General features: G+C 33.4%; 1 protein-coding gene across 1 annotated transcript in view; it reads left to right on the top strand.

Annotated features, from left to right (window-relative positions):
• Window positions 1-302: 302 nt before the first annotated feature.
• Window positions 303-17,066, top strand: part of LOC128552293 (uncharacterized) — a 57,319-nt gene continuing 40,555 nt past the window's right edge. Inside the window, exon 1 of the mRNA XM_053533325.1 lies at window positions 303-505. Within this exon, the coding sequence (XP_053389300.1) occupies window positions 338-505 (168 nt within the window). The 5' untranslated portion in view covers window positions 303-337. The remainder of the gene's footprint in view (window positions 506-17,066) is intronic.

Here is a 17,066-nt window from a genome sequence, read left to right as displayed (position 1 = left end):
TTTTAAGTTACAGATCTTACACTTCCATAGGAAGTAAAACTTTCAAAAAGGTGAAAAGCTCGTGTTACTCTGGTCAATACAGAGATAACCCTTAAAATCAACAGAATTCAAATCATGTTAAGACCCTTGTTTAAGGATATTAAAGAACATATTCCTTACAGTGATTTACATTATGTGACAAATCATTAAAAATAAACGAATATCGATTTGTTCCGTTGTTAAAATGCAATGCTCTTAGGTTACTTAACTTATTTATCTACAACTGTCTATCATAGCATTCAGACGTTATATTCAATTATTGTTACTTTTTTATTGTGTGTAAAGGAATCTGACCAGGATGAGTTATTTAAAGCCATTTATTTTCCTTTGTGTCTTCATTGTGAAATTGAATTCAGCTACAGATAGGCATAACAAAAACAACAGGTTTATCATCGAGTCTAGAGGAGATTTCACAGATAAGTTGACACGCGGCTTACGTAAACTCAAATTTAGCCTCTATGTTCAGGTAAGAATATATACTAATAAAAGATACATACAATATTATTATATAGCAATTAAAAGAAAAAAACAGCGAAATGCATGTTTGTTTTCTAAAGGTGAGTATGATAAACCTATAACTCGATGAATTTTACATGTACATAATACAATACAGAAGCCCGTCCGCTTAGCTCAGTAGGGAGAACGCTCCTCTACGGATATCGGGGTCGAGAGTTCCATTCCAGGGCGGGGCATATGTTTTCCCTGACGATTTGATTCTGAAGTCATTCGTCTTCCATCTCTGACAATCAAGAATGCGGGAATGTTTGCCATTATTTGCGGAGAACTGCCCACCGTAACATGACTATACTGTTGAAAAACACCGTTAAAGATAACCCAAAACAAATAAACTTTTAATATGTATAAACAATCCTTAATAAGTATTACAGATTCAAAATGGCAATTAAATTTAATTGATATTTTGAGAGAAAAAAAACTATGTTCGAATTCATATTGCATTGCCAAATTCACATTCGTATTCCATGATAAAATGGCAAGCAAAAAGTACTTAGAGTAACTACTCTTTATAACAAAAATGTGCACATACCCTTTATTTGTGCTTCATTTGAAAAGAAATAAATTATAATTTTAAACAGACTGTTAGACTGCTTATATATTATCAATGCATTTTGTTGATATGCGCACTGACTTCATTATACGTATTTCGGAATGTTAATATTACAGTATTTGTCATGTTATTGTGAATAGTTGCTTATCGGTCTGTCAAATATATTGATCACTTTGTTTGTTTAGTATATTTTGTCTTTTTAAATACCTTCTGGACATTTGCCACATTTAACCATGTTTTAAGTCTTTAAAAATATCAATACTGCACTGAAATTACAGCATTATAAATTGTTGGCAAAGGTTCTTAAACATTGAAATGATATACATGATATAGTGCGTTACATGTATATATAAATATGTACAATGATTGATATGATCAGTGAAGTTACATAGGCGTAAAATACGCCGTTAATGTTATGAAATATGCTACCCTTGAATAAAAAAAATGTAAGTACTGAGGTTTATAATGAAACTTGACACGGTTTGATTAAATGTTTTCTCTCAATCCGTGCGCGCGTGCATGCATGCGCGCGTGCGCGTGTATGTGTGTTTTTGTGCGCGCGTGTGTTTTTGATGTTAATCTGTCATTTCAAAAGATGAATAATAGCCATAACTGAATACATATTAAGATAGAAAAATTTCTGCCAACGTAATGTTTTTGTTATGTAATTTTATTTTCTCCCGCGAAAATACGATATTTTCACCGGCCTTTTATTTCGTCTTTTTCTGTTGTCGCTTTGTCCTTATCAATTTTTGTTCAGGACCTTGTTGGAGTAGTCCCGTTTTTTTCAAACTGCATACATACATAGATTTATACAAACACTTGAATGAATAATATAGATATCAAAACATATACTTCAACATGTTATCCTAATGACATATTTTATTTATACACAGCTTTATAAGAAAATTACACAAGCACGGTGTCAATCCGTAACGGATACCTCGTAGCGCATTTTACCGTGCCCAATACCTTGAAGCGTAGGGCATAGGAGCCTCACAGCTCAAATAAACTAGGTATAATAAACTCCGGCGAAAAACATGTTTCTAAAGAAGTTAATATGATTTATTTAGACTATTGCCATGTCTCACGGAACTTTTGATACATTTATATTTGTAGTATGACAGGAATGTAATGCAAGTAAGGGCAAGACAACGTTTTGTATCGCAAATAAAATGCCTAGATCACAGCGTATTATGTAAACCATGACAGATATTTGGTTAAAGAATAGTAGTTTCAGTATAATCATCTCTTTAAACAGTAAACAGTAAAAAAGTTACAAAATTAGTTCCATGCACAGTCATATGTGACTATTTAGAAAAGTTCACCATAAAACGAGGAAAAACCTTATTTTATTTCACAAGCACGGGAGTCCTTTTCGCAAATGCAAATTGTTCAAAATATATGCCACCGGACTCCTTTAAGCTGTAAAACACTTAATAAGTGATAAGTAAAAAACAGTGTTTTGTCTTTTTAGACGTTGTTAAGACTTTAATGAATACGATATATAGAATCAGGCCTATGCTGCTTATTTTACATCTTCAATCACAAGAAAGTTTGCTCACATAATAACATATTGACTTGACATTATTTGTTGTACAGAAAAAGGGCGTACATAAACGTTCCTGAAAAGCACTGAATTTTATATAAACATTTGTTATCTGACAATTTTTACACAAACATGTTTGAGAAGATGGAAGTATGAAAAGGTGCAAAAGTACCAACTATATAGATAGGAAGAAAGGAAGCACATATTTATAAATATGTATGTGAACTATTAAAAAGACAAGGAAGATGGAAAAAAAGAGAAAATAAACAAAAGAAAAAAATGTCTATGATTTCAATACCTTTTAGTGGACTGTTATGGTTAGAATGTTGATGTGATTGAGTACCCCAACCATCTGTAGTAACATTGATTTGTTTTTGTTTATGAATCCTCCGTGTTTTTGTTCTTGTTTTTGACTTTTAGAAACGAGTGTTAGGTGTTTAACCTCTTTTAATTTTCAATTTCCGGGAATTTTTTTTTAAGAAATATGTATCAATTAGGTTAGAAATTTTATATGTTTTGCATTTTAACACCATTGTTCTGAATTTTGTATGTAGTTCATCTTTAAGGAGAGGAATTATTTTAGTTAATTCTATCATTCCAGTCCTTTTCTTATTGTATGTAGTCTTGTCAGTTGTCAGACATATATGTACATTACGAAATAAATGTGTTTAAATTAATGTTGACACCCATATACTAAATTTGACAATCAGACGCTTTTTTGAAAAAGATGGTGAAAAAACAAAAACTAAACATAGTCTAAAAATAATTGCTAGAAATCATGAAATATAACCTTTTCTGATATTCAAAATAAACATTTTAGCTATAGCATATTAGTAGTAGAACAGTACAGCATATAGTCTTTATTAATGACCACAGCATCTATTAGATACTACTTCAGGATTACAGATGCAATATCTAAATAATGTGCCATTATATTTTGTCTTTTTTTTTATCTCCTTACATACTATTCATTCAATGCCAAAAATTATGTTGGAATCAGTTCAAGCTAAACGTTAAAATGACCAGTCTATAATAAAGAAACAAGACACCAATTCGGTGAAGAAGAAAAAACACGGACATCAGGAAAGCTAAATTCAAACATGAAAATGTGGACATCTTCAAATATCAACAGGAAAACCACATAGATTGCTTTGAAATGGTCAGCAGCTAAACCATCTCTTGGAGTACAAAATTGCTCAGCAAGTCTCATGTGTAAACACAAGCATCAAACAAGAAGGCCATGATGGCCTTATATATCTTACCTGAGTTTAGTTGCTTGCATAAAAAGTTCAAAGTTTCTACTTAATTAAAGCAAGCAGATACTGTGTATTTGTGTGTTAAAATGGGTGAGCAAGGATTAAGTTGGATAAGATATTTGGGGTATAATGTAATATGACAATATCAAAAAATAACCCTTTTTCAACTACATAAATAAGGGTTCAAGTGACCACACCCATAATAATTTCCACAAGCTTCGTAAATTGCCACTAAAGAAATAGTTGTGTAAATTTATTTTATAATTGGACCTTCTGTTTCTGAAAAAAGTATTTATTTAAGTTTCCAATACATTATATACGTTCAATGTGCGTGTGTGTGTGCTCGAGTGCGTGCGCACGTGCGCGTGAACGCGTGCGTGTGCGTGTCTATTTATAGTCGCCACCGGTAACCCATATAGGCGACTCCTGCAGAAGACCGTTATTAATACTAATAGGTGGATAGCTCAAGATACAGAAGACGATCCAATTTCAGAAGCTTTCCCGGCTCTTTAGCGTGCCAGGTTTAAAGCACACAAACACGGGACTCTCATCCCCATGTTAGTAATTTTGTTGGAGGCTCTTTCATAGATATTTGTATTTATCTACTATTTCAAGATGTTGGTTTCCAATATGAAAGAGAATCTTTTGTTTGTTAAGTTTTCCCTTACTCATTAACATGATCTTCGACTTAGAGATATTTATATCCAGTTTCCAACGAGCACAGAATGTTTCTAAATTATTGAGGCATTTTGGCAACCCAGAGCTTTTTTCTGAAAGTATTAGCAGATCATTAGCATACATGAGATGATTGATTTTTATATCATTAATAGTAACCGGTTTACAGTCAGGCTGCCGGAAATACCATCTATTTCGTTGACATAAATGTTAAAGAGTGTATGACTCAGACTGTCCCCCTGTCTAACATTTTCCTTCATTTCACATGCTGGACCAATGTTTGATCCCTTCTTTATGGCAAATCTTGTATTAAAGAACATGTGTTTGTTTTATTAAACGGTAAAAGTTACCGCCAGTGCCAATATTTTGCATTTTTTAGCGTAGGCCTGGTCTCCAACAGAGTAAAATGCTTTACAGAAGTCAATGAATGCAGTAAAAACAGTATTTTTATGTTTATGGAGGTATTTATTTAGAATTGTTTTAATTGTGTAAATATGATCTGTTGTTCGGTAACCAGGTCTAAAACGAGCCTGTGAATGTGATAGCAACTTGTTGCTCTCAAGAAAGTCAGTCTTCTTTGTAGTGATAATGTGTATTGTTTAATAAAACACAGCTATTTAAACTAATGCCTCTGTACTTTTCACATTCATTTATATCACCTGATTTATAAATACTGGTTATGAAAGAATGATTCCACTGACTTTAAAACTGACCACTACTTAGTATTTTATTAAATTGGCAAACTATCGGTAATACCAGCGCATCTTTACCACTTCTGAATAGTTCATTTAAAATGAGGTCATTTCCTGGCTGCTTATATTTTGTCGACTGTATTGCGCAATATTATCTTTAATTTCTTAACAAGTAAATGGAAAGTCTAAAATTTCGTTTGTGATGCTATTACTTTCTAAGTTACTTATATAAATGTCTGCTGAAGAATCATCTTTATATAATTCCTTGAAGTAGCTTGTCCAATCATCTATATGGGTTTGTATCATTTTTCCTTTCTTCAAGTGTATCCAATACTTTCCAAAACTGTTTTGGATTTGTTTCATGAAGGGTGTTTAGTTGAGTAACGTTACTTTTTATAAATCTAGTTTTCTTGTGACTTAGCACTTTTTAGTATTGCGTTTTTAAATTATGGAAACTAGTCCTTATATCAATATCATTTGGGAATTAAAGCATACGCTTGCCTAATCCTCTTTTCTCTACGCATTATGGGACACTCATGGTCAAACCACCTTTTCTTTGCTTTAGTTCATCGAGCTTTCTTTGAATAATGTTTAAAATTAATACACTGGTTTGCTGCCATTAATATCACATTATATAGCTTGTCAGTTACATTTTCTACTGTTGTATCATGATATATAAATATAAAAAAAGTCATTTAGTAAACTTAAAGACTCGTCATTCTGCAGTGCATATAAGTATTGTGCTTTACTTAATTCATTCCAAATAAATTTACCTGGTAACTGTTTGATGTCATATTTTGATAATTTCTTATTGACATTCCTGTTGATCTTGCATTTTATGCCCATCCAGATAACTGAATGATCAGATAATTCATTTGGTGGGAAAACATAGAAAAATGTAACCTCATATAAAATACTAGTAGAAACAGCAAAATAATCTACACAACTACGTCCCGAGGGACAAAAATATGTACACTGTCCAATGAATCCCCAGTACCGTTTAGTATTATCTTGTATGATTCGAAACAAAATTCGACAAAGTTGTACAAAATCTTGTAGGTTTGAAACTCTATTTACTATTTAGGTCTCGCATAAGGATCACATTACCGTATTAACTACATTGTTCCACTTTACGTCTTAAAAGGTTCCGTAATTTTTCATTTACATTAGCATTATTTAATGGTCATATGTATACAATCACTTATTAGAAATTAATCTTTGTCAAAGTTAAAAAATGACTTTCTAGTTTAATAATGATAATATCTTTACCTGTGGAAATTTTTGATATTCTCGCTTTAAATGTGCGTTTCGTGTACACAATTATTCCGCCTGAAGTTCGTCTTCGTTTTCTTTGCCTTTCTTGCGGGCGAATGTATAATATTGTAATTAGAGATTGGAACTGAGGAGTCATCAAGACGCATTGCTTCACATAAAACAAAAATAACAAAAATGTAATTGAAACTATCTAATTTTTCATGGTCAAACCCATGGATGTCCCATGAGGCTATTGTAAGTGTACAATGATTATTCATATAGCTATATAGTTGACAAGGGGAAGCAACATAGCAGAAGATACTTTGATTGACTAGAAATTACATTTTGTTACTTATAACAACTAAATCTAAGTAGATAAAATCTAAGTAAAGCATGTATTAATAAAGCAAAAAAATCCAACACGTGGATAATCGTCACATGGCAAACTTGGGAATACTTAATAAATATTAAAACAGAACAAAACAGGATACTTATTTTACTGATAAAGAAACTAAATTTATAAGGAGTCAATCGGGATACGAGTGTTACTTTAGCAATTTTAACAGCCATTCGAGAGGAGTAGCCATCCTTTTAGAAAATAACTTTGAGTATAAATTTAAAAATATCGAAATAGATGGTCAAGGGAACATAATAATATTACAAGCAAGCATATAAAATAAAGATCTTACGATATTTTGCTTATATGGGCCAAATAGGGACAACCCACAATTTTATCATAGCATAAAAGATAAGCTTTTAAAACAAAAAAATGCCTGCATTCTTGTGGGCGACTTTAATTTAGTTTTAATCCGGAAATGGATTACTACAATTATGTGAATATAAATAATCCAAATGCTAGAGAAGTTGTACATCAAATAAGTTCAGAAGCAGACTTAGTTGACTGTTGGCGTGAAGAACATATTGAAGATAAAAGATACACTTGGTTGAAAAAATCCTGTTAAACAGGCCAGACTGGACATTTGCTTAATTTCTAGTTCTCTGTTCAAAGACATAGACAATTCATCTACTATTCCAGGTTATAGAACAGATCATTCTATGATTACCTTGACCGTAGAAATAGGTATTCCAAAAAGGCAAATCATACTGGAAATTCAATAATTGTTTGTTAAAAGACACGATATATGTAAATAGAATTTAACAGTTGATTAAGCAAGTTAAATATAATATGCTTCAGAAAATCAGGATATTAATTTACCGCCCAAAATATTGAAAATAAAGATATATTTTTAGATATAAGTGACTAACTTTTTTCGAAACATTGTTGATGGAGATTAGGAGTAAAACTATTGCATATGTTACGTAGAAAAAGAAACAAGAAGTTTACAGACAGGAAGAGCTCATCAAAGAAATAGAAAATATTGAATTACAAAATCACATAGATATTGTATTACTGGAAACTAACAATAATGAGTTAAGAGAAATAAGAAATAGAAAACTAGAAGGAAAACTTATTCGATCAAAAGCTAAGTGGGTTTTTGAAGGAGAAAACCTTCCAATTAATTTTGTAATCTAGAAAATAGAAATTTTACCTCAAAAATGATGATTCAATTATATTCTAGCACAGGGGAACTATTAAACAATCAGAAGGAAATAATAAATGAAACTTAAATTCATTATAAGACTCTATACTCAACAGAGAAAGCAGTGAAGTTAATTTGAATTCCATTATAGTCAATAATAATAGATATAAACTATCAGAAAATGAAAGATTAAATATTGAAGGTGAACTTACAACTGAAGAAATGCTTGCTAGTTTAAAGAAAATGTCAAACTTCTCCTCACAAGGTAGCAGTGGCTTTACTGTTGCATTCTATAAGTTCTTCTGGATAGATACTGGATATTTTCTAGTAAGGTCTGTTAATCAAGCCTTTAATGCAGGGGAATTGTCTGTTACACAAAAAGAAGATACGATAACTTGCATGCCAAAAGGAGACAAAGACAAATTGTTTCTTAAAAATTGGCGCCCAATATCACTTTAAAAGGTTTCTTACAAAATAGTTTCTGAATCCATTGCATCTCGTCTTAAAACAGTGTTACTTAAATTAATCAACGAAGACTAAAGCGGCATTCTACCAGGCCGGTTTATAGGGGATAATATCAGGCTTATATATGACATAATATAATAATAAATATCAGCTTCCGGGAATGCTTAAGCTAATAGATTTCGCAACAGCTTTTGATTCTTTGTCATTCATGTGTAAAGTATTTCAACATTGGGGAAAACTTCATCAAATGGATAAAATTATTTTTATAAAGATATTTAATCATGTGTTATTTTTAAAGGTCACCTCTCTGACTTGTTTATCATACATCGAGGTTGTCGTCAAGGTGACACTTTGTCTCCTAATATCTTTTAATATGTGCAGAAATACGGTCTAAACTTATCAAACAGAACAAATAAATAAGTGATATTAAAGTAAAAGATACAGAATCTTTAGTTTCACAATATGCAGATGATTCAACATTGGTATTAGATGGTTCAGAAAAAAATCATTGAGAAACTGAATGAAAGTTTTAAAATTTTAGTCAATTATTTCTGGGCTAAACATGAATATTGATAAACAAAGTCATTTTGGATTGGTTCCATGAAAAATAGTAATATGTCCAGACTTAATAATAGGTATCAAGTAGGAAAGTAATAATTTTAAACTATTAGATGTTACGTTTACTACCAATTTAAATTAAATTGTAGAAATAAAACTGAAGGAATTAAAATCCTGTTGACACAATAGGCAAAAAGAATTATTATACCGATTGGAAAAATAGTAGTGATAAAAACTCTGGCGTAATCAAAGATCAATCATTTAGCTAGCTGTAAGTCTTCCAAATCCAAATTTAAACACCATTTAACAAATACAAAACCTTTTTTACAAGTTTGAATGGAACGGTGAACCAGAAATATTTTTAACATTACACAAGATTACAGTAAAGGTGGTTTAAGAATGATTAATGTTGAAAAGATTATGAATTCATTGAAAATATCTTGGTTAAGAAGATATCAAAAGAAGAATACGAAATATTTTACATTGGTTAAAGACATTTGCCCGATTATACCTTATTGTACAATATTATATAATGCAGAGGCTGAACACAGTAGACAATTTTTTTTTTTTTTTTTTTTTTGGAAAGATGCATTTAGTGGTTTAATTCTTCTTTCAAATAAGAAGGATCCTAAAAAGTTGCAAGAATTTTTCTCCATGTCAATAAGGTACAACAATAAATTTAAAATAGGGGGAACAGTTTCTGTTACAGATATTACTTTAATACAGGAATGTTATTTGTAAGTGACCTGAGAATAGGAATGGTAACTTCTACACATATGAGAATCTTATATAAATATATGATATTCAAACCAATTTCCTTTAATATCAGAATATACTAAATTCACTGAGAGCCGAGCTAGACAGATTGCATTTTACACACCTAGCAATTAAAGACACTAACCTAATACAACCATTATTGTTAAGGCTAATAAATAGTAGTGTAAAAGATTGTCGTAATATATATAATACAATATAAATAATGAAATAGCACTAACATCAAAAACAAAATGGATTGTAGACCTGAACTTGAATAATAATTTTATCGGAAAAATATTTATAAATTGCCATTTAAAATAATTAAGGACTCAAAACTCCAGTGGTTTCAATTCAGAAGCAACCACAGAATTCTTGGGACAACTTATTTATTTAACAACGGGACTTAAACCAGATGATTTATGTTCGTTCTGTAAGCAACAGCCAGAAAGCTTAGTTCATTTTTTCTGGGACTGCAACACAATACAACTGTTTTTGCAAAGTGTTAAAATTCGATAAGAAGAAAACATAATAATATAGAATCAGATTGGTGAAAATCTTACGAAAATAGAATTACCAAAACTGCCTTTAATAAAATGATAACGACATATTTATAAAAGCAAACTGATTTTTTCTGATCCAAATATTCAGGTCTTTATAAAACAGATTTCACTGCTTTTAAACATTGAAAAGTTTCAAGCAAAGCAATCAAAGTCAATGAATAAATTTAATAAAATATGGGTCGGTCTTTCAGTATTATGTGGAGAGGACAACTAACATAAAAGGGCATTTTTATAATAACGTTGTAATTTTTTTCCTATTATCATACACAATTTTTCCCATAATAATGTTGCTTTTTGATACACTAACCAAAGACTACCTTTGTACCTCTATATACTATAATTTAGCATACATTTTAGATTATAGTGACTTAATACTGTAATTGCTGAAAAAACATTTACAATTTATTTCTAACATTGGAAAGAGCCTTATGTATCAGTTTTCTTGAAGTAAGCGAATTTTCTATCCCAACTAATAGTATCGGTGCAAGGGAGAGAAACCTTTGATACACATTACTGCAAATGCAAAGGAGTTTATCACCTTGTTTGCATGGTGTGATCTTATATCCTTAGGACGGCCAGCACATATTTATATCACCCCGTCTAAATGTATGCGCGTGGACTTTTTTTTTTTTTTTGCTATTGGGGAGCCAATTTTCAGCACTTTATTACGAATTGAAATTACCTGGGCTTTAGTACAGCACGTCAGCTTTTAATCTATGAAAAAAACATTTGAGCTCTGGATAAACAGAAATTCCACAGGGGTCCGTAACGGACCAAGGGTACATTGATAATTTTGGAACTTCATCAAATCGCTCAAAATATAATTTTTGATGTTGTCTGAGAGTGTCAGTATATGCCTCAGATGTAAGATATAACCGTATTTGAGAGCTGCAGACCTAGACATTTCAGAAATATTTTCAAAAAAAGTTTCGTGTAATAAATGTTGTTTCTACGGAAGCGTGAAAGGTCCATCAGACGCTAATACGTTTTAGCACGTTAAGGCTGCGGAAAAGATATACAGAATTCCTAGAATGCATTTTAGTTTAGCCATTTTTGTCTCAAACGTCAGTTTTCGTACAGATGTGTTAAAAAATGGCGAAAAAACACTGCTTTTTAGAATAAAAATGATTTCTCTAATAACCTTAGGACGGCCAGCACATATTTATGCAATCTCGCCAAGCATATGTATGTTTTTGACAACACATAAAATGACGTCACTCCACCTTCAGCTATATCCGGAAGTAAATAAAATGAAAGTAGAAATGCTAAACTTGAAAACGAAAGCCGCATTTTGATTCGTAGATAGTCAGGGGTCACGCGCAGGGGTCACCCCGTCTAAATGTATGCGCGTGGACTTCTTTCTTTTTTTTTTTTTTTTTTTTGCTATTGGGGAGCCAATTTTCAGCACTTTATTACGAATTGAAATTACCTGGGCTTTAGTACAGCATGTCAGCTTTTAATCTCTGAAAAAATATTTGAGCTCTTGATAAACAGAAATTCCACAGGGGTCCGTAACGGACCAAGTGTACATTGATAATTTTGGAACTTCATCAAATCGCTCAAAATGTCATATTTGATGTTGTTTGAGTGTGTCAGTATATGCCTCAGATGTAAGATATAACCGTATTTGAGCGCTGCAGACCTAGACATTTCAGAAATATTTTCAAAATAAGTTTCTTGTAATAAATGTTGTTTCTACGGAAGCGTGAAAGGGCCATTAGACGCTAATACGTTTTAATACGTTAAGGCTGCGGAAAGGATATACAGATTTCCTAAAATGCATTTTAGTTTAGCCATTTTTGTCTCAAACGTCAGTTTTCGTACAGATGTGTTAAAAAATGTCGAAAAAACACTGATTTTTAGATAAAAAATGATTTCTCTAATATACAGATTTCCTAAAATGCATTTTAGTTTAGCCGTTTTTGTCTCAAACGTCAGTTTTCGTACAGATGTGTTAAAAAGTGTCGAAAAAACACTGGTTTTTAGATAAAAAATGATTTCTCTAATAACCTTAGGACGGCCAGCACATATTTATGCAATCTCGCCAGGCATATGTATGTTTTTGACAACACAACAAATGACGTCACTCGACCTTCAGCTATTTCCGGAAGTAAATAAAATGAAAGTAGAAATGCTTCACTTGAAAACGAAAGCCTCAGTTTGATTCGTAGATAGTCAGGGCTCACGCGCAGGGGTCACCCCGTCTAAATGTATGCGCGTAGACTTTTTTTTTTCTTTTTGCTATTGGGGAGCCAATTTTTCAGCACTTTATTACGAATTGAAATTACCTGGGCTTTAGTACAGCATGTCAGCTTTTAATCTATGAAAAAATATTTGAGCTCTGGATAAACAGAAATCCCACAGGGGTCCGTAACGGACCAAGGGTACATTGATAATTTTGGAACTTCATCAAATCGCTCAAAATGTTATTTTTGATGTTGTCTGAGAGTGTCAGTATTGTAGTGAATATAATCAACTGCCAATCAGTGTTATGGCATCATGCAGACCCCACATAGGCTCGGCCTACTCTAGTTAATAGGCATGTTTCTCTGATAGTAGAAATTAGATACTGTAGTGAGCTTTAGAAATAAATGTATTAAAAACCAGGCTCCAGTTATTATACGTATCCCTCCTGTAGGGTCAGTTTATACACAGTGTACTTTATCAGTACATCAGTACCAATGACAGTACATTTGGCGACGAGGATAAATTAAATATTTTCTTGAATTATGTGATTTTGGATAAACACACACAAACACACAAAATGTCTGTTTCGTTACCGGAATTTCCGCAGTTTCGAGTGTCTGGAGAGAAGAATCTTGGTGTTAGGTAGAAAGAATATGTATCCAAATTAGAGAACTTATTTATTGGATTAAATATTGAAAGTAAAAAACGAAGGAAAGCGTTACTTTTACATTATGGTGGCGATGAAATTAATGATATCGCGGAATCACTTGCTACAAATGGTGAAGAACTCGATTATGACGCGTTAAAACAAAAGCTGAATGGATATTTCAATCCAAAATCAAACAGAGAGTTCGAGACATATGAATTCAGGAATATGGTGCAATAACACTGTGAAACAACAGATCAGTTTGTGACTAGACTAAAAACAAAAGCAAAATTTTGCGAATTTAGCGATTCCAAAAAGGAAGTAAAATCTCAGTTGATTCAAGGATGTAGATCAAATGAACTACGCAGATGATTATTCATTGAATGACTTACAAAAGTTTGCAAGAACATTAGAAATATCAGAGTCACAAGCTACAGAAATCGGAAAGAAAGTACAAACAAATGGACAAACAGCTTCTGTTGATAGAGTAAAATCAAAACGTACACCAAAGTTCGCAAGAAACCCAAGACCAACAGTACATAAAAATCAAAATCAGTCATCAAGACAAAACACTAAGTGTACAAACTGTGGTGGCAACTTTCCACATAAGGGTAAATGTCCCGCTTTTGGCATGGAATGCTTTTATTGTCACAAGAAAAATCATCTGATTTCTGTGTGTCGTAAAAGAAAACAAAATAAACATCATTTGCGAGAAATACATGAAAGTGAACAAGAGGAAAATCAGGATAGTTTAGATAACGAGGGTACTTTTGGAATTAGTGTACGTGTGAATAACATTCGGAGATTGCCGCACGTGACTGTAAAGGTCAATGGAATCAATGTAAATGCGCTTGTAGATACAGGGTCAACAATAAACATTGTAAGTGAAAAAATGCTAAGAAAAATGCAACCGTATCCGAAACTGAAGCCGTCACACACAAAAGCTTATGCATTTGGACAAAGCAAAGCTCTTCCCATAAAAGGACAATTTACATGCACGATTGAGACAGAGAAAAAGTATTCTACAGCAGAATTCTACGTTATTGAAGGTAACACTGACTCGATCATAAGCTATGACACCGCTGTATCATTGTAAATAATACCGCTGATAAATTCAGTTGACAAGGATGACCAATACTCCAGACTGTGTGACAAGTATAAATCGGTTTTCACTGGTTTGGGCAAACTGAAAGATCGAAAAATTAAATTGCATGTGGACGAAAGTGTGGTTCCTGTAACACAACCACATCGCCGTCTACCATTTCAAGTTCGGGAAAAAGTGGAAAATGAGTTAAAACATCTGGAGGAAATGGACGTAATTGAACGTGTAGAGGGACCTACTCCATGGATATCACCTACTGTAGTTGCTCCAAAAGCGAACAATCCGGACGAAATTAGGATCTGTGTCGACATGAGAAAAGCAAATGAAGCGATAAAAAGAACACGTCACATGACACCTAAAATAGATGACATAATAATTAGCCTAAACGGTTCAAACGTGTTCTCAAAGTTAGACTTAAATAAAGGTTTCCATCAGTTAGAACTCGACGAAGAATCCCGAAATCTGACGTCATTTGCAACGCATGTCGGAATTTGGCGTTTCAAGCGATTAAATTTTGAAGTGTTGTCGGCACCGTAAGTGTTTCAGAATGAAATCAGGCAAATGCTAGAAGGTTTAGATGGAACTATGAACATTTCTGACTTCTGGGCAAACACGTGAAGAACATGACAAAAATCTGGAATCGGTTTTACAAAGAATAAAGGAACGAAATGTCACCTTAAACAGAGCAAAATGTGAGTTTGGGAAAACGTCTGTCAAATTCTATGGCTTCATATTTTCGGAAAATGGAATATCACCCGACCCGTCAAAGGTGGAGGCAATACAAAATGTTGATCGTCCAAAACATTCTGCAGAAGTGGCCAGTTTCCTTGAAATGACGAACTATGTATCACGATTTATTGAGGACTACAGCACAAAAAAAGAGCCCCTCAGGAGATTCACACGTAAAAACCAGAATTTTGAGTGGGGAAATGATCAGGAGAGCGCGTTCCAGGAGCTCAAGAGTGCTCTTGTAAGTGACCATGTGATAGCGTACTTTGATCCGAATCGTGATGATACAGAACTCTGGGTTGATGGATCCCCTGTGGGATTATCCGCGATTCTGATACAAAGGAACAAAATTATCTCATATGCAAGTCGTGCGCTAAGTGAAGTCGAGCAAAGATACAGTCAGACAGAACGAGAAGCCCTTGCTTGTGTTTTCGGCACTTTACATTTTCATCTGTATCTGTACGGTAAACCGTTTACGTTAATTACAGATCATCGCGCACTAGAGTCAATATTTAACAAAACAAAACAGTTTCAGTCTGCAAGGTTAGAAAAGTGGAGATTAAAACTAGTCACATACAATTTCAAGGTTAAATGGCGAGCAGGAAGCAAAAATGTGTCAGATTATTTATCACGGCATCCCAGTCAGCCGCACGCGACCAGTAGCATATCAGAGAACTACGTTCGATTTATGACTGATACTGACCTGTCAATACCGCTACGCCTGTCAGACATCGCCGAAGCTACAAAGAATGATTGCATTTTGCAATGTGTTATAAATGCAGTTCGGACAGGTAAATGGTATAATCAGAAATGCAGTGACGAAAATGAGTTTAAGTGTTACGAGAAACTTAGAGATGAGATTACCGTAGTACACTCAGAAAATGGTCCGGTGTTACTACGAGGGACAAGTTTGTGTATTCCGACAGAATTACAGCAAAACACTGTGAACTTATCACATGAAGGACATATGGGACGTTTGAAATGTCTCCTGTTCTTAAGAGACAGCGTTTACTTTCCATATATGGATACTATGGTAGATAACATGTGCAAAAAGTGCATTCCGTGTATGGCCGCATCCTCAGCGTCTACACCAGATCCAATAAAGTCAAGCGAGTTACCGGCGAAACCGTTCGACGAAATATCTGTGGATTTCTGTGGAAAATTTCCTTCAGGAGAGTACTATATGGTAGTTAAAGACGACTACAGCAGATACCCCATTGTTGAACAACTAACAAATATTACAGCACAAACTGTAATCCCGCGCCTAGAGACAGTGTTTAGTATGTTCGGAATTCCGAGTGTTGTGAGGACGGACAACGGTCCACCCTTCCAGAGCCAAGCTTTTGCAGATTTTGCTGAACAAATGGGATTTAAGCACAGAAAAATAGCTCCCTGTCATCCCATGGGAAATGCTATTGCTGAATCATTTATGAAACCGTTACAAAAAGCGATTAAAACTGCGCGAGCCTCAGGAAAAAATCACAGACGAGAATTGAACACATTTCTGATGAATTATAGGAGTACCCCACACCCATCTACAGGTTTGAGCCCGGCAGAAATCATGTTTAGAAGAAAAGTGAAAATGCGACTGCCTAATTTCCAAATCAAAAACAATGACTTGTACATTAGGCAGAGAGACAAAAATCTTAAAGATAAAAATAAACGCTATGCAGACATACGCCGGAAATCAAGGACATGCACATTAAAACCGGGTGATCGTGTCTTAATCAAACAGACGATAAATAACAAACTGGATACTCCATTCAATCCAGTTCCGGGAATAGTCGTGTCTCGAAAAGGGTCAATGATAACTGCTAGACACAACGGGAAGAACATTACCAGAGATGCATCACATTTTAAATTCGTTGGTGATTAAATAAAAAAAAAAGTGCAGTGATTCTAGTATGGATTTAAAAGTGCAGGCCATAATAATGCCTGATCATTTGGAATACAATTGTGTTTATTCCTGTAAATGCATTACGAGATAAAGC

Source organism: Mercenaria mercenaria, unplaced genomic scaffold, assembly GCF_021730395.1.
Source record: "Mercenaria mercenaria strain notata unplaced genomic scaffold, MADL_Memer_1 contig_2245, whole genome shotgun sequence".
Lineage (NCBI taxonomy): Eukaryota > Metazoa > Mollusca > Bivalvia > Venerida > Veneridae > Mercenaria > Mercenaria mercenaria.
The sequence above is the reverse complement of the archived record's forward strand: the minus strand, read 5'-3'. Positions and strand labels throughout refer to the sequence as shown.